This window comes from Diaporthe citri (assembly GCF_014595645.1).
Source record: "Diaporthe citri strain NFHF-8-4 chromosome Unknown scaffold_3, whole genome shotgun sequence".
Lineage (NCBI taxonomy): Eukaryota > Fungi > Ascomycota > Sordariomycetes > Diaporthales > Diaporthaceae > Diaporthe > Diaporthe citri.
The window spans coordinates 5,393,008-5,413,658 of record NW_025064848.1 but is presented as its reverse complement, the minus strand read 5'-3'; the positions used below and the strand labels follow the sequence as shown (position 1 = coordinate 5,413,658).

The 20,651-nt window shown below is 52.5% G+C and overlaps 6 protein-coding genes across 6 annotated transcripts; 1 reads left to right on the top strand and 5 right to left on the bottom strand.

Moving 5' to 3' along the window:
- Window positions 1-1,004: 1,004 nt before the first annotated feature.
- INS49_009000 (uncharacterized protein) lies at window positions 1,005-1,826 on the bottom strand (the record flags this gene model as incomplete). Its single annotated transcript, XM_043169737.1, has 1 exon — window positions 1,005-1,826. One exon carries the CDS (start codon window positions 1,824-1,826, stop codon window positions 1,005-1,007), a length of 822 nt encoding a protein of 273 aa, XP_043027417.1.
- A 4,820-nt stretch (window positions 1,827-6,646) lies between these two features.
- On the bottom strand, window positions 6,647-8,625 carry INS49_008999 (uncharacterized protein; the record flags this gene model as incomplete). Its single annotated transcript, XM_043169736.1, has 6 exons — window positions 6,647-6,662; window positions 6,935-7,018; window positions 7,160-7,257; window positions 7,322-7,636; window positions 7,693-8,478; window positions 8,554-8,625. 6 exons carry the CDS (start codon window positions 8,623-8,625, stop codon window positions 6,647-6,649), a joined length of 1,371 nt encoding a protein of 456 aa, XP_043027416.1.
- Window positions 8,626-9,646: 1,021 nt separating this feature from the next.
- On the top strand, window positions 9,647-13,193 carry INS49_008998 (uncharacterized protein; the record flags this gene model as incomplete). Its single annotated transcript, XM_043169735.1, has 4 exons — window positions 9,647-9,663; window positions 10,756-11,663; window positions 11,977-12,615; window positions 13,153-13,193. The coding sequence occupies 4 exons, from the start codon at window positions 9,647-9,649 to the stop codon at window positions 13,191-13,193; spliced, it is 1,605 nt and encodes a 534-aa protein (XP_043027415.1).
- A 514-nt stretch (window positions 13,194-13,707) lies between these two features.
- INS49_008997 (uncharacterized protein) lies at window positions 13,708-15,027 on the bottom strand (the record flags this gene model as incomplete). Its single annotated transcript, XM_043169734.1, has 1 exon — window positions 13,708-15,027. One exon carries the CDS (start codon window positions 15,025-15,027, stop codon window positions 13,708-13,710), a length of 1,320 nt encoding a protein of 439 aa, XP_043027414.1.
- Window positions 15,028-15,289: 262 nt separating this feature from the next.
- Window positions 15,290-17,166, bottom strand: INS49_008996 (uncharacterized protein; the record flags this gene model as incomplete). Its single annotated transcript, XM_043169733.1, has 3 exons — window positions 15,290-15,633; window positions 15,791-16,691; window positions 16,792-17,166. 3 exons carry the CDS (start codon window positions 17,164-17,166, stop codon window positions 15,290-15,292), a joined length of 1,620 nt encoding a protein of 539 aa, XP_043027413.1.
- Window positions 17,167-17,991: 825 nt separating this feature from the next.
- Window positions 17,992-20,305, bottom strand: INS49_008995 (uncharacterized protein; the record flags this gene model as incomplete). The annotated part of the gene is made up of 3 exons (XM_043169732.1): window positions 17,992-19,712; window positions 19,803-20,113; window positions 20,208-20,305. The coding sequence occupies 3 exons, from the start codon at window positions 20,303-20,305 to the stop codon at window positions 17,992-17,994; spliced, it is 2,130 nt and encodes a 709-aa protein (XP_043027412.1).
- Between the last annotated feature and the right edge of the window lie 346 nt (window positions 20,306-20,651).

Below are 20,651 nucleotides of genomic sequence, written 5' to 3'. Positions count from 1 at the left end.
ACTATTGTGCTCCGGTAAATTGGGCCAGGGAGCAACGGAAAGGTTTGAATGAGGAATGAAAATGGATAACAATGCCTCGCAAGTCCCTTGAGTCCAACTAACTAGCTCTCGGGGACTTCTGTTGAACACTTTATAAGCATACACAATGACCATACTATCTTGGCCGTGATAATACAGCTTCGGAGGATTTTAGGTGTTCCCTTTGCATAGCTAAGATTTAGAGTTAAGCACCAACAAGCGATGCTAAACACATTTCAATGTATTAAGAGTATAGAGGAGTGGTTAAGAGCTCATGTTGCTGGTCGCTAGCATTCAATGACCGCTTGCAAACTGGCATTTTGAGAGGAAGGGGGAGTCGTAGACAATGTGTATAGTGCTTAAGGGCTCAAGCTCGCAGATTTAAGCATCATACCCAGAAATGTAGGCCCTAACACTTACAGTTTCGCAATGGCAATCGGAGAGAAGGCCGCCGACATCATTATCCAGGAGCTCAGCCTTGGACACGGGGAGAAGTAAAGTTGTGGGCAAAGGAAGATTCAGCTCCTTGTCTATTCCGGTCATGCTGGGGCCTAGAAGCCAATTACATACTGTATATATAGGAAAGGCCTTCTTGTATCATGGGCAGTAGGTCCCTGCCTTTGATCGAGTTGCCCAGATCTTGGAGGGTAGAGGAAGTGTACTTCATGACGGGGTCAGAGCTTGATTTTAAGAAGCCTCATGTTCAGTAAGTCAGGTGTTCAATGGAAGGAAATGGGTATCACTCGAGTTGACACGTGTCCCTGTGCTGAGTAATTGTTTCTCTAGATTGTCATTTACGGAGCGGACTCTTTGGTTGCATATACAATCTACTACTTAGGCTCCTAGGATACGAACTGGCTTAACAATGTTTTTCTAATTGTTTCAGATTACTCTTTTTCGATGAAGGCTAGTGTTGAGTTACGACGTGCCTTTCTCGGAGTAGTTCAAAGTGATCACAACCCATTCCGTCGTCATCGTTTGATTTGTTAGGCTGACTTTTGAGGCTTCATGTGTCGACCATTCTTGACTTTCTCAGACAGCCTGTTCCATGCCTCCTCAACCTCGGCCGGGATGTCGACATGAACGATAGTGTGGTTGCCGTTAGGTCCGTACCCATTCTCATCATCCTTTAGGCGCGGATATTCGCCCATGACGAGATCAAGAAAACGGTCCATGTCCCACATCAGCTCTGGCGCTATACTTGGCGCCGTGTAGACCAGTTTGTCCCCGCTGTCCGGCCCGACCTGCGGGATGAAGACGGGACAGCCGACAAATTTGGGCGGCTTGGGCAGGTCCTGATAGACCCTGTCGAAACAGGCGATCGTTCGCCTGACCATGAGGGGGTCCTGTACAAGGACGGCGGATGCAGGCGTGGGAACCCCGTTTGCCTCGAGCAGCTTGCGGGTCTCGCTGGCGTTGGTGTGGCAGGTGACGGAGCGGTCCTCGGCCAGGATCCGCGGCGGAGGCTGCTCGGCCGTGAAGTCCGGGGCGAAGAAGCGGTTGAAGATGGCCAGCAGCACCTGGGCCTCGGGCAGGCCCTGGATCTCGGGTGCAATCGACTTGAATTTGGGGTGGCGGGCGACGGCTTCGTAGATGAATGTGGTCGAGTGCCCGATGCCGCCGCAGAGGACAAGAGTTTTGGTGATCCCAGGGCGCTCACGGATGATTTCGAATACGGTCTCTGAGCTGAGCAGGACCGAGCACACGCAGAGGATGATTGCGTCGACTGGCTCGATTTTGCGCAGGTCGGGGATGTCCTCCTGTGAGAGGAACCTCGAGACCGCGTTGATGTCTGCGAAGTGGCTCATTTTGACTGACTGGTTGTTTGGGATTGGATGTTCCGCACTTCAATGTTGGCTGGCGCAAGTGTGCTGCAGTTTGATCGTACGGTTAGGATGCAGCAGCTGCAGAAGAAATCTAGAAGGTGGTGTGATATATATAAAAATAGACTGCTCGTTTTGAGCAATTTGCGATTGACAAACTAAGTCCTAGAGTGGATGCCATAACAAAGTTTGGTGGACGTGCTATGATGTGAGCGGATGTCGGATAGCATGACTACATACAGACTAGGCTGAAGTTGGCTTGTGGGCTTGTGGGCCTCTCATTCACCCGAGCCGGTGGATATCAGGCAGTACAAGACGTGACCCAGCTAGGTCCCTTCTGCATGCTCTCTGCATCCTCAGCTCATTCAGATCTAATTGCCCGTACATACATGTCATTTGATGACTACTGCGTGCGTCTACCGACCGACCGACCAAGATTTCCTGCAACCTTGTAAATACGTTTGCCACTACAGCATCGACCCGTTTCTGCAATACATCAATTTTATCTTCTACGGGTGGACTCAGAAGTGCAGCCGGCAGATATTACAAGACAAAGTACATTTGCCGGGGCTCAGCCTTTGCAAATGGTAGCGTAGATCTGTCATTTCTGGAATCCAAAAAATATCCCCTTACACAAGCATACCCCAAGTGCTGCTCTGCCCCGAGTCTCCTTTAGATATGGGTATATGGCCAACCAAGGCGTGACTAGCTCAAACCGAACCCACGTATATTCGTTGAAATTGGCCAGGCTCTTGGGTTGCTCATCAGAGGATAAACACATCGTCCAGGTCTGACGCTGTCCCCATGCCGGCAAGATGCACGTAAGCCTGTTCCTTTCCCCCTCGATTGTTTGAAACTCCAGTCTCGAAAGTCCATCCGTACCGTTGAAAGGCGAATGCTCTCTCGAATCCGTTCGCGGATTGAGGTCTTAAGTAGCAGTTGAAAAAGCCGCATCACACCCACAACTTCCTACCAGGGGGAGGGGGGGTCTTTGTATGGGTCACGCAATGTAATCATGTTTTGACATCTAAACAAAATTTTGAAAATATAATATAATACTAGCGAAATGCTATCAAAATACTATCAGAACCAAATTATATCAAAGCTTTAAATCATATCAATATTAACTTTATGTTAGCGTTAATTATATATCAGCTAATATTATTGTAATTCTATATTAAAAGCTTTGGTTTAAACCTTATTAACTTTAAACCTAATTCTATTTTTAAATATTTCCGTAGTTCCATAAATCCTTTTATAATAAATAGTTAAGCTAATAAAGAATAAATAAGTAGTTGGGTTAGGAACAAGGAAAAAAAAGAGTTTTTTTTTTACCCCTATATTAAAAGTTAACATAATATTAAGATTAATATAATATTACAATATATTAGGAATATTTGTATATTAGTAATATGTAAATAATGTAATGTATATACAAAAAAGCATATTAGAACCTTGATTGCATGTCACTATTATGTCGCTATTCCATTGACATCGTGATGTGATGTTGACAAAAACCCCCCCTCCCCCTGGTAGGTTGCGATGAATCTCGTCGTTTTTGATTGGTCGATGGCGAGCTTCATAGTCGGGCCTCAGAACAATTCCAACAATTTCAAGATATTCACGCGGGTCATCCCACTGTCGTACCTCTCAGGGAAGAGCTCTCAAATCAACCCCGTTGACCTTTGAAGGCGACATCGCCCGTGCCCAATCTTCCACTGTGTCCCATTTCATGTCAAAATCTTCCCCATTATAATCCTTCAGCCGTACCACTGAGTGTATCCGGATTATCTCCTCGTCCCCTTCCTCCTCTCCCTCCTCTCCCTCCTCATCCTGGAAAGTCAGTCCGGTATACTCGTCCCTCACAATTATGGGAACCAGAATACTTCGAAGGTGTAATACCGCCTCATTTTCATTTTGAACGCGCCCAAATCGATCGGTTCCAAAAACACCAGTAGTGCCAGAGGACCCTATCTCCACGTATTCAGCGAGAGTAGTAACTTTGTCTGTACGATTATACATGGGGTAGCAACGTAAAGAAATAAGCGGAGACCAGGAAGGTATACAGCTTTGATAGTATTGTGAACGGCGGGCCGCTTGGAGAGACTCACACCTCCAAAGGAGTTGTTGTATGACTTTTGTCGACCATATTCCGGAGTGAAAGTGACCACAAAGATCAGCCGAGTCTAGCAGGTCAGGAAACCAAGATAAGAAGAGTCTGGCAATTCCTGCAATCGCGACTATCCGGCCGTCGCGGAAGGTGACTGTCACGGCACAAGAAAGCCTATTGCGCCAAAACATTACAAAAGAGGGACGTTATAATGCCGAGAGCATTACCATGGCTATCATCTATATAGCGTACTATAACAATTGCTCAACCTTAAGATTCATTATCCTAATAAATTAAATAAGGCTAGTTTGCTACCTCCTTCCCGCTATATAGGTACCCCTTGAAATAAATCCAAAGGCACTATTTCAAAGTTCTAAGTTAAGTTATCCAGCTTCTCGGTTGTAATTCGCCTTCTTCCCGTGGGTAGATCCAAGATCACATCAGGTCCCTGCCTACGTGAGAAAATCCATGGCCAAAGGAAAAACAAAGTTACAAAGTCTGGCTCAAACTTAAAACCCCTAGGGAGGCATTATAAACTGTTACGGCACAAGAAAGCCTATTATGCCAAACACCACAAAAGAGGGACGTTGTAATGCCGAGAGCATTACCATGGCTATCACCTATATAGCGTACTGTAAAAGTGACAGATGTTCTGCTATAGGACGAGATTACATCCATCCAGATGTCGATTGGATTCTTGTCGCTCTTCAATGCCACCTTATGGCTCCGAAGCTTATCCACGAACAGAGGGGGTTCGTTGATTTCGTGGCCAAGATTTAAGATATTCTCGGGAAATAGCTCGGAACAACTAGCGTCAGAACAAGACCACCACATCATCTGCCGTGTACAGAGGAGGTTTGCAGGAGACAAAAGTATTTCCTGGTATGTCCAACCACGCGAAAGAAGCTCTGAGTAGATGATATGTTGTTTGAATTGTTCATAAGCTCCCTGCTGTATAACGACTGTGGCGTCTTCCCGCTGATCGACGTTTGTGTCCTTATCATGGCTCGAACGATTTCAATTGCGTTTCGGAATGTCCGTGGGAGCTCAGAGATACACATGCCTTCTTCGAGTTTCCTTTCGAGACGGTCCCATTCTGAGATGGCCCCTCGAGCTCAGAGAGTTTTGGGGGCTCAGGCTGACCCCATTTATGGCTGAGAGTTACGTAAAAGTAGTGAAATGAACTATTCAGCTTAACCTCGATAAGCTGAATAGTATCCGGTCGGTCGGTATTTATATTTAGAAGTGTTGTCGGTTTGGTATTTGAAGATAGGCCGGGGTTTCTGTATATCTGGCAAGCTGGATGGTCATCTCCCCTACACCTTTCAAGCCAACTTCGGACAGTCCAAAGGCTGTCACTTCTTTGTGGGGCAGCAATCGAGATTCCTTCTAAGTCAGCAACTGTTATCTGTCAGAACACAATTTCTTCTAAGCGAGTTTGCTGAATGGATAAACAGATATTACTGTGTTTTAGAAGGAACGACACATCTGCCACCTGGAGTTCATCCCGCGAGGGATGGTGTGCTTCCAAGGACCAGCAAGGGTATGAGCCGCACGGGTCATACGGTAAGAAACAAACAGTCGAGCAGCGTGACATCCTTCATTCCAGTTCTTTGCACAGCCAACATCCTTCCTTTGCGGAGCGCAGAAGGCTGTGTTGTGATCGATGGTGCTTATACCTATCCTGCGGATCGAAGACGTCTGATGGGAATGATAGGTCTCTGTCCTCAGTCTCCCAATGTTTTTTGGGGTCAAAAATGATCCGACAAAGTTGGCATAATGTGGTCTCCTGGGCCAGCTGCTCAATCTTTTCGAGCGAGTATTTAGGGACGAGCGATCGGGTTGCTTCGTCGGCGTCCGGCATAGTTAAGGTCTACAGAAGCCCTGTGAGCTGACTTCGTAAGTTGTTGGTTTTCCTAGAATCACAACCCCTCGTTGAGCGTGGTGTCGACGGGATCGGGATCAATTCCTAGGCCGATAGAGTGATTTAACCAGTGGCAAGAGAAAATAGACGAGCGAAGAATCGGAAAGGAGTGAGGGGAAAACGTGGCGCACTACTCTCATATGCAATCAATCGTATCGTTTTGGCGCTAGTAAGCTGCACAACATATACCACACCCTTTTTCCTCCTCACTTTGTTTTTCAACTATTTTCACCTTCTACACAATAAATATACCCTTAATTTAAATATACCTTATATTAAAAAATAATTACTTTTTTTAAATTTTTTTAATATTTATTTAAGAAGGGTAAAGGAATTATTTAAGGTATAAGGTATATTAATATTTAATTTTAAAAATAAATTTAAAATTTTAAGAAAAAGGTATTTTTAAATAAATTTAAGTATAATTACCCCCTATTTATAGTAATTTTAATATAATTCTTAAATTTTATTATTCTTTACTACCCCTTTAAATTTAACTTTAACTTAAGTTATTTTTAACCTTAATTTAAATATATCTTATACCCTTAATATTTTCTTTTCCCTCCTTAAATTTATATTAAAAGAATTAAAAAGAAAGTAGCTTTCTTTTAATATAAATAATTATTAAATTAAAGCTATATTAAGAAACTTAAATAAAGTGCGATTAAAAAAGGGTGTGATGTGTATTATACAGCTTACTAGCGCCAAAACGATACGATTGATTGCATATGAGAGTAAAGAGTACTTGCGACTGGCCCCCACACCACGTTGCTATGATTTGTCGACGCTGCAGACATCAACGTGGTGGTGAGTGGTCAGTGTTATCTAAGCTACACGTGCAAGTACGCACAGCAATGGTATATCAATTGAATAGCAGCGTAGTATTAACATACAATCAAGGATTTAACAATATCAATGTTGGTTTAAAATGACACATGTGTTTAGGCCTGCAACGACATATAGGGCAAGGCAGAAAATCTATGGGCTCAGATTCTAGGCATTAAATACACATTCACTGGTCCCTTCTGCCACAGGATATATACCTCACTATCATCGTACCAGTCCTGCAACTTTTCCCCAGCGCGTATCTCAAAGTTCCAGATTAACCTGGCTAGGATCAGTCGCATCTCTGCGTTGGCCAAACTAAAAGAGCACCTGTCAGCTGGTCCCACGGCGTGTTACAAAACCAGGCCTGGTTCCGAACGAATAACTTACTTCTTTCCAATACAATTTCGGGGCCCAATTGAGAAGGGCTGAAGGGCTCTTTTGGCGTCGCCAACAAACCTCGGGTCATCCAGCCAGCGTTCAGGGATGAACTTTTCAGCCATCGCAAAATGGTCGGGGTTGTTGTAAACGGCCCATTGCCATACATCAATGCTTGTCTATGAGATACTCAGGTGAGATAATCCATTTTCTTGAAGAAACAGATCACAAAATCTTACTTACCCCTTCTGGTATGAATTCGCCAATGATTCTATCGCCTCCCTCGCCAATTATACGCGGGCTAGAACTGGGCACGGGAGGGTAACACCGCATACTTTCGTCCAAGACAGCTGATAGATATTTGAGGTTCTGGACACTGAGCATGTCGATCTGATCTTCGCTCTGGAACGTTGACCTAACCTCGTCGTTGAGCTTCGCCAAGGACGCAGGGTTAGTGGCCAGGAAAAAAGTCGCCGCAGACAGCAACGTGGCCGTTGTTTCCGAGCCCGCGACAATGAGTATAAAAGCGTTGGATGTGAGCTCTTCAAAGGATATCGTCTGTGACGCATCAGTGGTGGACGAACCCAGTGGCCCAGGTACATAGCACAACTCACCGAACCAGCATATTCCGATTTCCTAATCATGGCGTCCATGAAGTCCGGACGGCCGGCTCCGAGGTCTAACCTCTTCCGCACCTTCTGTCGAGATAGCTCCTTGTTCTCAGCAAGCTTGGTACCCAAGCTGCGAGGAACAGTCATCATGAGCAACGGCCCAATCCATGAAAGCCGTCTGCTAGCAGTCAAGAATGCCATGTTCTTGATGCTCTTGAAAATGATGTCGACCCAAGGATGATACTTACCACCCTCCAAACACCCGAAAGGCTCGCCGAACGCCAAGTCGCCAATGACATCAAACGTCGTGAAGTTGAACCACCTTTCAATATCGACAGGCCTCGTGCCGCCTTCAGAAGCCTCATGCAGCTTTCCGAAGAGCTGGTCGACATAATGCTTGATGACAGGCTGCTGTGCCAACATGGACTGGGCAGAGAATCCGTGGGCCAGTGCGCGACGGAAGCGTTGATGGTCCTCGCGGTTGGCACCGATGATGTTGTCCCGGTTAGGAATGGCATGGATGGTTTCCTTGGGGTTCTCGCCCGTCTTCCGATGACCGCGGACATCTTGCATGCCGTCGGGGTGGTTGATGGAAAGGTGCGTCGGGCCAACGCGGACGATCGGGCCGTGCTTTTGGTGAAGTCTCAATATCTCACGATGACCATTCCCGGAGGTGTAGAGGCGAACATAGGGGATGTATGATACCGCCCATAGCTTGGGGCCTGGGAACTTGCGCAGGGGGCTGAAGATGAGTTGGTAGACGCAATACGACAACAAGTATGCAAGAAGCTGATCAATGGCTGACCGTTAATTCAGAGCCCGATGAAAGCGAGTCTTGATGGGCTTTACGATTGAAAGACTTACAAGGCCAATTGCGATGAAGGGCGTCAGCGCCACCGAGGCGAAACCAGTAGCCTGGTCGATGTTCGAAAACATTGTAGCAATGGTAGCCGGGATACAGTCTGAACTACAGGTTTGAGTCACGGCGAAATGGAAAGTTCGATGCTAAGTATTGTAGCAGACTTTTTGTTTCGATAGTTCTCGTTTTGAGAAACATCCACCGGAACGACTACTTGATGGTTCCTCCGCTCTTCGTTCTCGCCACCGTACAAATAATACACAGCAAAGGCAACCTTCGAGCGGATTTCGGGACCACACGTATCCACCGTAGTTGCCGAGTCACCTACAACACTGCAACAGACTCCGCGCCAGCAAAAAGTCGTCCACCTATAGCAATCCATGAATGAGATGAAGTGCCGAGATCGATCGGGATTGGAATCACCATGACTACTATTCCCTGCGACGTGCTGCCCAGCCCCGCAATATCACTCCTGAGTGAGCCTGTAGGCCACCTACGCATTACCCATTGCAAAACGTGGATCCACAAAACCTGAATGCCGATCTGCCGGAGCGCCGGAACGACGGGTCTTGTTCGGTGCCGACGACTAAGCGCGAATGCTACTTTGTTCCACTGGCAAGTGTAACGGCGTGGGGCTCAGGGTCCGCTGGGCCCGCCCTTGGTTCACGGGCCAATCAGTTATTATTGGATGCTATATCGTGACAGATGTAGTTCACAGGTAACGGGCAGACACTATGTTGTTGTTCTCGACGCTAGGTGCTCTCCTGCCGGTTCTTCACTCACAGGCCAAGTCACGCATGGGTTTGTCGGCTTGTACTGCGCCGTGATTCCGGCTTGCATAAAGCCGACTGAAGTCTACATTGCTCTTGGAAAACTGGTCTGGTGGAATGACGGAAGACATAAGATAGAAGAGAACGGAAAATATTTGGATTGGCGGGCAAGTATTCATTCGACGCCTCGAAGGGGAGCATTTCAGCATAGAAGGTTGTGAGAAGAAAAGGGTACGGATTGTTTAGGTGATATTGCTATCTTCTTTTGATTTCTTACAAAACACCAGGCTCTATTTTAAATTGAATTATGTATCAACTGCACCATGAAATGTCTAACGTCGTGAGGTGAGCGCAAGTTTCGTATGGAAGCAAGAGGACCAAGTTCCGTGCCGACGGAAGGCGTTGCCTATTAGAGTTTAGATCAGACGTCTCGGAACAGAATTACCCTTTCTAGCTCCGCCGGAATACTCTCCAGAGGGTCCAAGTCCTTTCTGGCTCTTTGACCTCACCGGGAACAGTTTTGGTGTCAGCCATCCATTTCCCTTGTTGTATGTTCCGTCCGCCCCTCTGTATTTCCTAGTTGGCTACGGATCGAAAGAATATGGAGCCATCTGCGGCAGACTCGCAGCCACCGGCTGCTTCGGGACCAGCTTCGGGATCACCACCGACGGGGCCTCTCAGAAAGAAGAGAGTGCCGAGCGCGTGCCAGCGCTGCAGACAGCAGAAGCTCAAGGCAAGCATGTTGCCGTCCCTCTCCCCATTTGTCCAGGCCTTGGAAGCTAGGATGTGATCATCGAAGGCAGCAAGGGATTTTGGCTAATTGTGCACGTCGAGCACAGTGCGATGTCCAGCGCCCATGTACGCTCTGCGTGAGGGCTGGTGCGACCTGCTCTGCAGCTGTAAGGCCCAACCGTGTGGAAGAATCAAGGCCCAGGCCAGAGCCCTAAGCCTAGTCGTTCCTCCCGTCAAGCCCCTGTAGATTTACCGGCAGCGAAGCGGCCGCGCCGTGCTACCTCTGTCGAGAACATGGCTTCACCTGCTGGGCCTACTGCATCCCCGCCAGGTGACCCAAGCACAGCCGGTGGAAGTGGTACACAGAGCAGGCGAGGCACGCCCGGGGATCAAATTCCTTCTTCACCGCCAGAGATTGGCTCGTCTTCCTGGGTTTCAAGCTCGGGGGCTATGCAGTTCATGGAAGAGGTAAATCGCACATCGGTCTTGAGCTTTTGAACATGTGCTCACGTATGTTTCGGTGAAGGCTTTCCACCAGCACAACACCACCTCGCCAGGCGGGCCAGAGACCTCGGCCTTCTCTTCCAGCCACTGGACGCAAGGACAAGACAGAAGTATCCGGATTGGTAGCGCTGCAAAAACACCACACAGTTGTTCCGGTGGCCCACCATCCGAACAGAGACTGTGCCACCCTCGTGGCTCCAGGGACAACACTGCCGGACAGCAGCCAAGAGAAGCCAGCCGCCGTGACGTGATCAGTCCCGCCGAGGCCGAGCTCTTAGCCATAATACCTTCCCGCACTGCCGCAATACTCCTGGTGAACAACTACTTTGACAAGGTGCACTGGTTCATGCTCATATTTCACCAGAGTGACTTCAGAGGGGCGCTCCGACAGCTATACAGAGAACTGGACGAGAAAGGCCCGCGGCAGCCCACCAGTGTCGGGCTCGGCTTTCTGAGTGTTCTTACGGCCGTCTGCATCATCAGCCTACAGTACATTGACGACCGTCAGAGAAAATACCTGTGCGATTGTGTGATCGTGGCAGATGATTTACAGAAACGGCTGCTTGATGCCCTCCGGATGCGTCTCCTAGAGGTCGTCGCACAAGGGTCTATCGAGGCCGTGCAAGCCTGTGTCCTGTTGGGCAGCTTCTACTTGTACCACGGCGAGCCGGAGCTGACGTGGCCCATCTGTGGGTGTGGCCTCCGCATTGCGCAGGCGCTGAACCTGCACCGGCGACGACCCCAATCAGGAGGCACCCCTGGCCCGCCCGACCTCGACGATCCGGGGCAGCGCGCCGAGGAGACGCGCAAGAGGTGCTGGTGGGCGGTGTATGAGATCGAAACGACGTGCTCCATGCTTTACGGCTTTCCCTTGAACATCAACGATGACGACTGCGATGTCCAGCTTCTCTGCCCGTATCCGTTGCGGTCGAGTGATGCGTCGTGGGATTCAAGCATCCGGCAACAGATGGGCCAGGCGACGCTCCTCTCGTACAAGCACGCCATGGCCCAGCTGTCCATCATCGTCAAGTCTGCGCTGACAGACCTGTATGGATTGCGCCAACGCCGCACGCACGCAAATGGCAACTCAGGCGCAGCCGACAGGGATCGTTTGCAGGGGATGATGGCAGGTGTGACGAGCCTGGACAAGAGGCTCCGCGAGTGGCACGCAAGACTTCCGTTGCAGCTGCGCCCTGCGTGCCTCTCTGGTCCTGGTAGCAAATCCATCGAGCGCGGTCCAAGCATTGACGGCACCGATGGGTTGAGTGTTGAGGCGTTTCAAAACCGCCTCTTTCAGCTTCAAGCACTTTCTCTCAAGGTTGCCTATGAGAATGCCAAAATTTCTTATCCACAGACCGCTCCTATCATATCGGATGGTTATTCCGCCAACAAACAAGGCTGCCGCGACGACCACCATCCCAGGCACCTCAGATACGTGCCAGTCATCCACCCAAGTCTGCCGCGACGCCGCCCTAGAGATATCCAACATCGGCTCCCTGCCTCTGTTCCAGGGCGTCGCCGACACCTACGCCGTCTCATTCGTGTCCCTGCACTTGCTCACAGCTGCGATAGCCCTCTCCATCCTGACGACGCTGGCGCCCCTGACGCAGGAGTCTCACGACTGCAAGATGGGTATCCGGCGGCTGATGGAGATGCAGTCGCGGCTGAGGGTCAGGTCTATCGTCGCAGAACAGGGCCTCGGAATCCTCAAGAAGCTCATGTCCCTCGTGCTTACCAAGGAGATGAAAGAGATGCTCGAGTTTCCGCGCCCCAGCGAGGACACGACAACTGCGACGGCGGCAGCTGTGGATGGCGAGGTAGGTGTTGACAATAATCTCAACCCACCGCTGCCAGGTGCACAAGAGGTGCGGGCCTCGGTTGCCGAGCGTCGTGAGGCTTGCCAGACGGCTTCGCAGCTCGATAATCAATCGATCGACTCAACTTCCGCCAACGCGTCCTCGGTGTTCACGCCGGCAGCTGCTGTCGGTGACATTGCGAGCCAAGGTTTTAGCTTTTACAAGGATCCGACCATAACTCAAGCGCTGTTGGATTTTGAACAAGGTATGTGCTATTTCTGTCGGTCTGCGTCGACCTTCCCCCCCCCCCCTTCATTCCTTCCTTTCTTTCTTTTTCTATTGCTCCCTTCACGAATGAGGCATGGCTGATCTGATTTGATTCCATTGCACAGCTGTAAGCTATGTCCCTGATGAGTCGGCTGGAGGGACAATGTTTCATGCGGAAGCAGAGAATTCCACTGGCAGTTGCTTCAGTATCCAGGACCAGAGCTGGATATGGGGTTCAAATCATTATTGTTGAATGTTTCTCGATTTCTAGAGGTTATGAAATTTCATATGCATATCTAGCGTTGAATTTCGCTCGTGTGATGTGAGCAAATGAGTGTAAATCATAGCCTCTGCGAGCAATGTTCAAGTCAGTATGTGATACACTGGAGTTAGTAACCAGAAGTCACAGCCACACAAAGGCCATTATCATTTCGGCCCAGTTCAGAAAGATCAAAGATGGTACGCCAAATATGAAAAGGATTAGGCTTCACAATGTCAGTGAAGCTCAAAACTTTGGATCATGCGATCTGAATAGTCTCCGCCATGGATCCGGTCGACAAGCCGGTCATGAATTAGGTTAACCGAGTCCAGGCCTGGCACGGAAAATATCGTCACTGTTTTTTCTGGTAGGACATCACTCGAGTCTCTGAACATTGGATCGGCGACAGATTCTCTGACTTCCGATCCGTTTACCAGTCTCTCGCGTTCCTGAATGTGACGATCCGGTGGCTCCAAGACCACAGAAAGTCTCGAGAGACTGTTCAGACGTACTAGGCTGAATATAGTAGGAGTTTCCACCGGGACGGATTACCATGCGTGGAGTTACGAGGCTGGACGAGGCTGCATCAAGTAGACTATGATATGTTGATAGTTTGGATCAAGTCCTCACTACACGCCTCAGGCCTGTCAGAAAGCAACATTCTGCTCCCGGTGTTCGGCGGCTGGGAAATCTACAGCCAGACGACACAATACAAGGCGTCGGGTTGCGGACTACCAGGAAATTGGCCCGAAATAACGTACAGTGATGGGATTTTGCTTGCTGAGTGTCAGCACCAAGCAATGGGGCTTGGGACAAGGTTGGCTTGATTCCTCAATCGGGAGGTTTAGCAAAGCCCTGTTTCCGTCTTAGCCTCTCACTCCGGCGTAGAGATTGCGTATCATGTGAAGGCGCCTTTTTCCTGTACTTCCTGTTGTCCATGATTACTTTGGCCGCCTCCTGGGCCATCAAGGACACATCGGCCTTCTCGAGTGGCTCTGCGTTCATTTCATCAGATGTTGTAGGTGCACGGCCGTGCCGCCTAGGGGGCTTCTTCTTTTGACTATCACCACGACCACGCTCATGGATCTTGCGGCTCTGTTTTGCCTTGTGTTCCCCGGCCGTCGGTGAAGAGTCTTTCTCTTTCGATCCCCGTTGGGACTCAATCGGTGAGACTCGCTTCTTGGGCTCCTCGTCCGCTGAAAGCAGGTGAGGTCGTGTCGCTCGTGGACGACTTGCTTTGTTCTGACCCCCTGCCTTTCCATGAACGACCTCTTCCAGCGCAGAACAGGTTGCGTGGCGCTGACCGGCCCTACCCAAACGGTAGATTCTGTCTCTACGAGGCGTATCGGTTGTGACTGCGGAAGGGGCGTTGTCAGTTGGTGAGGAATGTCTCTCCGCAGTCCGTTGTAGGCATGAGCCGTCTCCCATTTCGGAGTGCGATTTTGGCGCTGCTGTACTATCTGGGCGCTCAAGAACACCATCCGTAGACCCCAGGTCTTCCACCATGCTGGTTTGAGGCCCGTCATCAGCTCCAGACACATCTTCAGCCTTCGTCTTCTTTATCGTATGTTCCGTATCTCCGGCATGGTCATGTGCTTCCTCAACCTTTTCCAGCTTCCTCTTCTTGCCGAAGTCGTTTTCGGAGTCGATTTGACCATCGCGCGACACAATGGCGGTTTTGGGATCGATGGCGAAGGACGAAGAGGGAGAGCCTTGCGATTCAGACGGGACAGGCGAGAGCGGATAATAACTATCTAGGACGGCCTCGATATCCGACTCTGAGTCCTCTTCTAGTGATGCGCGGAGTTTCGCCCTAAGCCTCTCCTTCTGAGCACGTCGGACTTTCGGCGGTGTTCGACCGATGGGCCATTCTTCCGCGGCCTCGACCCCGTATCCGAGGCGGCGACGATTCTGGCGAGAGGTGAGGGCACCCAGCGACGCGGTGAGCTCGGTAGCGAACGCTTCAGTCTCGGATCTGAGGGGTGGAAAGACAGGCGTGTGCGGCTGGGCTACAAGATATTGGCCTTGTGTTGCGACGACATCGGGGAGCGGACCGTGATTTTGCTCGTGAAAGGCGACCTGGCCTTGGATCCAGGATGGCCGCGGTGCAAAGGCTGGTTCATTTGCGGGTGTCGCTGTCGGTGTTGTCATATCTCGGGGTGGAGGGAAGAGGATGTTAAGGGGAAGAGTTGGGGCTGGGGCCCCTGACTTCTCGTACCTAAGTACCTAGGTACTCACCTAGCTTTGACACGAGCAATCTATTTCCAAAGTCTTGTCCAACAAATACACTAGTTAGTCTCCAGCTTGCAGCGCCGTTGCAATTCTTCCGGAGGATGCTACACGTCGACTCATCCATAGGCTCAGTAGTACAGTGCCACACCTTACCCTTAACCGCCCTCCTTTCGCACCCACCTCAGACCTTCTCCCCACCCTCCGCCCCACCCTCAGCCAGGACGCCCCTCAGCCTGGCCTCGTCCCTCGGCACGCAGAGCACCTCGTACGAGTTGGGCGCCATGATCAGGTCCCGCGGGTTCTTGAACCCGCTCGCCGGGTCGACGTCGGCCGCGGCGGCGCCGGGCGGCCGCTCGAGCCTGAAGCTCGCCAGCAGCCGCATGAAGATGAGGTACACCTCCCTCGCGGCCAGGAGGTGGCCGGCGCACATCCTGTACCCCAGGCCAAAGGTGAAGAGCGGCGCGTCCGGCTTCTCGAGCCAGCGCTCCGGCCGGAAGACGTCCGGGTCTTCCCATAGTTCTGGATCTGTGGTGCGGTGCGTGGGGTCAGCTCGGCTGTGTCTTTCACAATGTGTTTTTCCCTTTAGGCAGTCCAAGCGTGAAGGATGCGAGTGATTGGGAGACCATTGCGGTTTTTTGGGGCAACGGGGGGAAAGGGCAGGTGGAAGAATGCGTGGACTCACCGTAGTTACACGCCCAGGCATTCATGTAAACCGTCGTGCCCTTCGGTATCCTCATCCCCTCGTACTCAACATCCCGTATACTTTCACGCGGGAGGTTAAGCGGGATCACGGTGAAATACCGCAGCGCCTCCCTCGCCAGCGCATTGATATACGCACACTTCTGCTCGTCAGCCGCGTCAGGCAGCGGGTCCACGCCGCCATCCGCCGCCTCACTCTGCAATCCCTGGAACTCCCTAATGGCGGCGAACGCCCTGTCCTGGATGTCCGGGTGCTGCGCGAAATACCCCATGCTCCACTGCACCGTCGTGCTGACGGTCTCGAAGCCGCCGCCCAGCATGCTGAGGCTGATGGAGGTGAGCTCCGTCTCCGTGAGCGCGGCCTCCTTGTACGTGATGACGCTGGCCTGGATGCACGGCCTGTTGGTCCCCTTCTCCACCTCGGCCTTGAGGTCCGAGTTGAAGCGGTGCAGGTAGGCGTCGCGGCGGTCGCGCATCTCGCGGGCCAGCGCGCTCGCCGCGTTGACCGGGTTGAGGCGCAGCAGCGGGATGTAGTCCTGCAGGTTCCCCGTGGTGCTGCGGAAGCGGTTGAGCTCCTCCTCGACGGCGACGATCTCGCGGAACATGGGGTCCTCGACCGTCGGGATGCGGACCCCCCAGTTGATGGTCACGGCGAGGCTGAGCGACAGCCGCTGGATGAAGGGCAGCGGGTCGATGGGCTTCTTGCCCGCCTCCCCGCACACGAGGAGGTCGCGGACGAAGGTCCGGGACTCGATGTCGAGGTAGGGCACGTAGCTGGCGATGGCGGGCCGGTTGACGGCGACGGCGACGCCCTTCTTGCGGCGCTTGAGCGAGTCGTCGTATGGCGACGTGCCGATGGTCAGGCCAGCTGTGCTGGACGCCACCTAGGAATGTTTATCAGTCAGGCCCAAGTCAAGTACTATCATCGTGTCCATAGACAGAGGAGTCCCGCATGTGATTTCGGATATAAGTGAGCCAACCAACCTTGTGAAACGTATAAGTAACAGGCCTCGAGCTCAGCGCCTGGCTCTGTCCAACCCAGAGGTGCTTCGTCGCCTTGGCGCTGTTCACAACGACGACGGGCACATTCCCCATCTGCACCTGGTACACATCGCCATACCGCCTCGACCACTCGCGGTACTGCGCCGCAGCGTTCGACCGGATGGACCACAGGTTGCCGATGAGCGGGAGCCCCGGCGGGCCCGACATGCCGGGCACTCGGGCCTGGTAGCGGACGACCTCGTTGACGACGACATATGAGACGAGGGTGAGGACGAACGCGGCCAGCAGCGTCTGCAAGGGGTGCTCGGCCAGGCTCTCCTGGAGGGCCGGGAGGAGCTGGTCGATGAGGGACAACATGGTCGCCGGTTCGTTCGGGGTCTCACAGGCTGGCTGGGGCTCGTGTCGTGTTTCCGATGTTTCTAGCTCACAGTTGACCTCGATCACTGCCCGGGCAGAGGTGCCCAGGTTTATATACCCGAACCTCTGTGCTACGAGAGAGGTGGGCTATGACAGATATAAGAGATAAACCAGAACAACACCGGGTCCCACGACGTCAGCACCATCAAACCTTGGACGCGACAAGACAAACCTTCAAGTTCTTCCGGGCCCTCGACTCCGCATATCATCGGGCCCGGCCTCGCGCCCAACCCTCGGCGCTGAGAGCTCGCGCTAACTCGCTCTTTGCGCCGCACGAGTGGTCCATGCAAACTCTCGTTCAAAAAGGTTACTCCGCCGGAATAACCCCGACCAGGGTGTTACGTAGCTTGATGCGGGGAGACATGGAGGCTAGGCTTCTGACCACCCTCCGCCGCGTGCGCCGGCAGCCAGTCTCCATCTTCTCGGGCTCGGCCTTGCTGAGTAACAGGCACGCTCCCAATGGCCGATCACTCAGAGGCTACGACGCTATCGTTGCTCCCTCAAGGGTGCTAATGTGAGGCGGTTGAGATGCTGTGACAGAATAGTCCTAGGTCACGCGTACAAGTCAAAAGAAATGCAGTCTATTCAGGGTATTGTCCAACACGTTTACGGCAGGCACGCACGCTGTTGCTCGAACAAGACGTTTCCCCCAACAGGAAACAAGACAAAACCCCCATACGGCATAATGCTGCTGTTACCCAATGCCATCAGACCAAAACAAGTGTGGAAATCACCTCAGCTCCGCGCCGAGCCCATCTACAGAATCTACTTCTTGACACTCGCGTTCACCACTCTAGGATCTTTCCCGTCCTCGTCAGTCTTCTTCGAGTGCAGCGGCAAGAGCTTCTTACCTGCCCTGACGAAGCCGAGCTTGCGCTCACCGCTGTCGTGGTCCTTGCCGTCGTCACTTCCTTGCCCGCCATGTTCTTCAGACGGGTTTGTACTTGAGGCGGCCTCCTCCTCGGCCTTCTTCTGCACGATGGCAGTCTCGCTGGCCTTGCTGAGCCTAGCCTCTCGAACCGGCGCCATGGCGGCTTCGAGAAGCTGCTCTTCGGACTTCGTTGCTCCGCTGGCCTCCTTTTCAGGGTTTGCCGTACGGCCCCTCGTCGCCTCGACCTTTTTCTCGTGGTCCGACAGCTCGTCCCCAGTAGCTTGTCCCTTGGAGCCCTCCTGAGGCGTTCCTTGGGAAACGGCCAGTTTCGCCGAGTCGCTGTCTTTGAGCTCCTGGCCCGTGGGATCACTACTCTTCACGCCAGTCAGCGACTCGTCGTCGCTCTCCTTAGCACTGTCCCCGCCCTCCTTACCGCCGTCACCCGCAGCACTCTTCACAGAGCTCGCCTTGCTGACCGACGCGCTCGCGGAGGTCTCTGCCCGCAGCCCGAGTTTCCGGTCTGCGCCGGGATCCTCGTCATGCTCTCCCTTCCAGTCCGCGGGCCTCATTTCAGGCACCGGGCTGCCCTCGCCCGGCTCCTTGACCTCCGGCACGGGACCGTTGGTGCCGACCACCCTCCAGACAACGCTGATGCGGTCCGCTGCCCTGGTGCCCTTGCGGCTTGAGCCTTTGATGCCGTCCATCTTGTCCCAGTCAATCGCGAACACGCCCGACTCGTCAGCACGGCCGTTCTGCTCTGGGCCCCCGCCCTCGAAGAAGACGTTGAACCAGACGTGTGCCACCGCCGTGACCATCGTTAAGCCCAACGACGACGGAGCGCGGTTGCGCCGCTCGAGGGAGACATTCACGTCCGAGTTTGAGATGCGGATCGGGGACGTTGGTTTGAAGATAACCGCCATGCCCCCAGGCTCGTTGGTATCTGCGAATGTGGACGCTTGAGCTAGGGACGGCTGGGATGTGTTCTTGTTAGGGACGATGAGGCTAGAGGCAGACGGCGAGGACGTTTCCGAGGCGCCGGCGAAGTCGGCAGGATTGATTGTCTTGCTCTTGCTGGCCTTGTTGACGCTGGAGTTGCGGGCAGGTGAGCCGGACACCAGCCGGCTTGCCCGTGAGCCTTTCTTAGATTTGCTCCGAGCCGGCGAGGAATCTTTGCTGGCATTGTTGCTGCTGTCGCTGCCCTTCTTGTCACTGTCGTTACCGACAATCTCGTTGTAGTCTGCGTCTTCATAGATCTCGTCGTCCTCGTTGGTAGGGCTCCAGGCGTCTCCCAGGAGGTCCATTACTCCGCCTCCGCCTGGGGCATCGCCCTGTACCACGTATCTCTCTTCCTTCTTGAACGTGTGTAGGACTTTGATCTTCTTGCCCTCGTCGGCGAAGCCCTCGACATTAACCTTGACCCCATGGCGTAGGCCCCAGACGTGGATTTCCAGGACCTCAACCTCCCGATCGATGTATTTCTTGCCCCCCTTCGTCCACCGGTCGGCATAGCTTATCCACCGGAGCTGAGACGGTATCGACACTCCGGCGCCGAAAGTTGGTCGCATCCGCCTCTCGGTGAAGCGCGCCAGGGCATCCTCGGCCTTCCACCCGCACTCTGAAATTAAGTACGAGCACGTCATGCTACCCGACCTCCCCTTGCCGGCTTTACAATGTACGACAACGACTCTTTTGCTTTTCCCCTCACTTTTACCCACCTCTTTGCCCTTGTCTCCTTTTGCATCCTTCTTAGTATCAGACGAGTGAGTGTCCTCCTCGTGCAGCCAGCTCCTCATACTAGCCATTATCATCGGCACCATCCTGAAAGGCGGCGGGTGGTGATCAGGCCAGGGGTAGTGCCGTATGCGACCGTAGACGGCCTCGTCAGGGTATCCTGTCCCTTCGGCGCGGAACTCCCATATCGCCCAGTTATCAGGGTGTTTGGCGTCGAGGAAGGCGACGAGGCGGTCCAGAGGGTTGCGGTAGGCTCGTTGGGGATATGTCTGGCTCGGTCCAGAGCTGGCCGGAGGCGGTACATTGTCAGTCTGCGTGCATTTCGTATGGCTGCAAGGGCAGTAAGTCGACGCAGATGGAGAACGAGGCTGGAACTCACGTTACAATGATGTCGTCGGTCACGTAGCAAAGGTCAAGTCCCGTCTCGGCGTGTTTGGCTCGAGGGCCTGCGACGATCTGCCGCAACAGGGAGGCCATAGTCTATAACTGTGTTGGACCAGTAGCGTGTGATACGCAATCAGGGCCAAGATGGTGCTCTGGGGGGAAAGACGATGTCTCGAGTTACAACGAAGAAGCGACTGGACTGATGTGAGCAAACTGCTGCGTCTCAAGAACGAGAACACGAGACGGGGCTCGGTCTGCAGCACGGCGAGAGATCTTCAATTCAAGGAGAAAGATCCTAGGAACGTCACGAGAGAGGCAGCTGTCAACTGTTTCGGAGTAGTGGATGGCCTGCAGGTGGGTTGATGCGAGAGTTCAGCTTGGCTGCGAGGATGAAAGCTTGGTCTGCAGAGGCAGCCCGTAGGCGCATGAGACAATGACA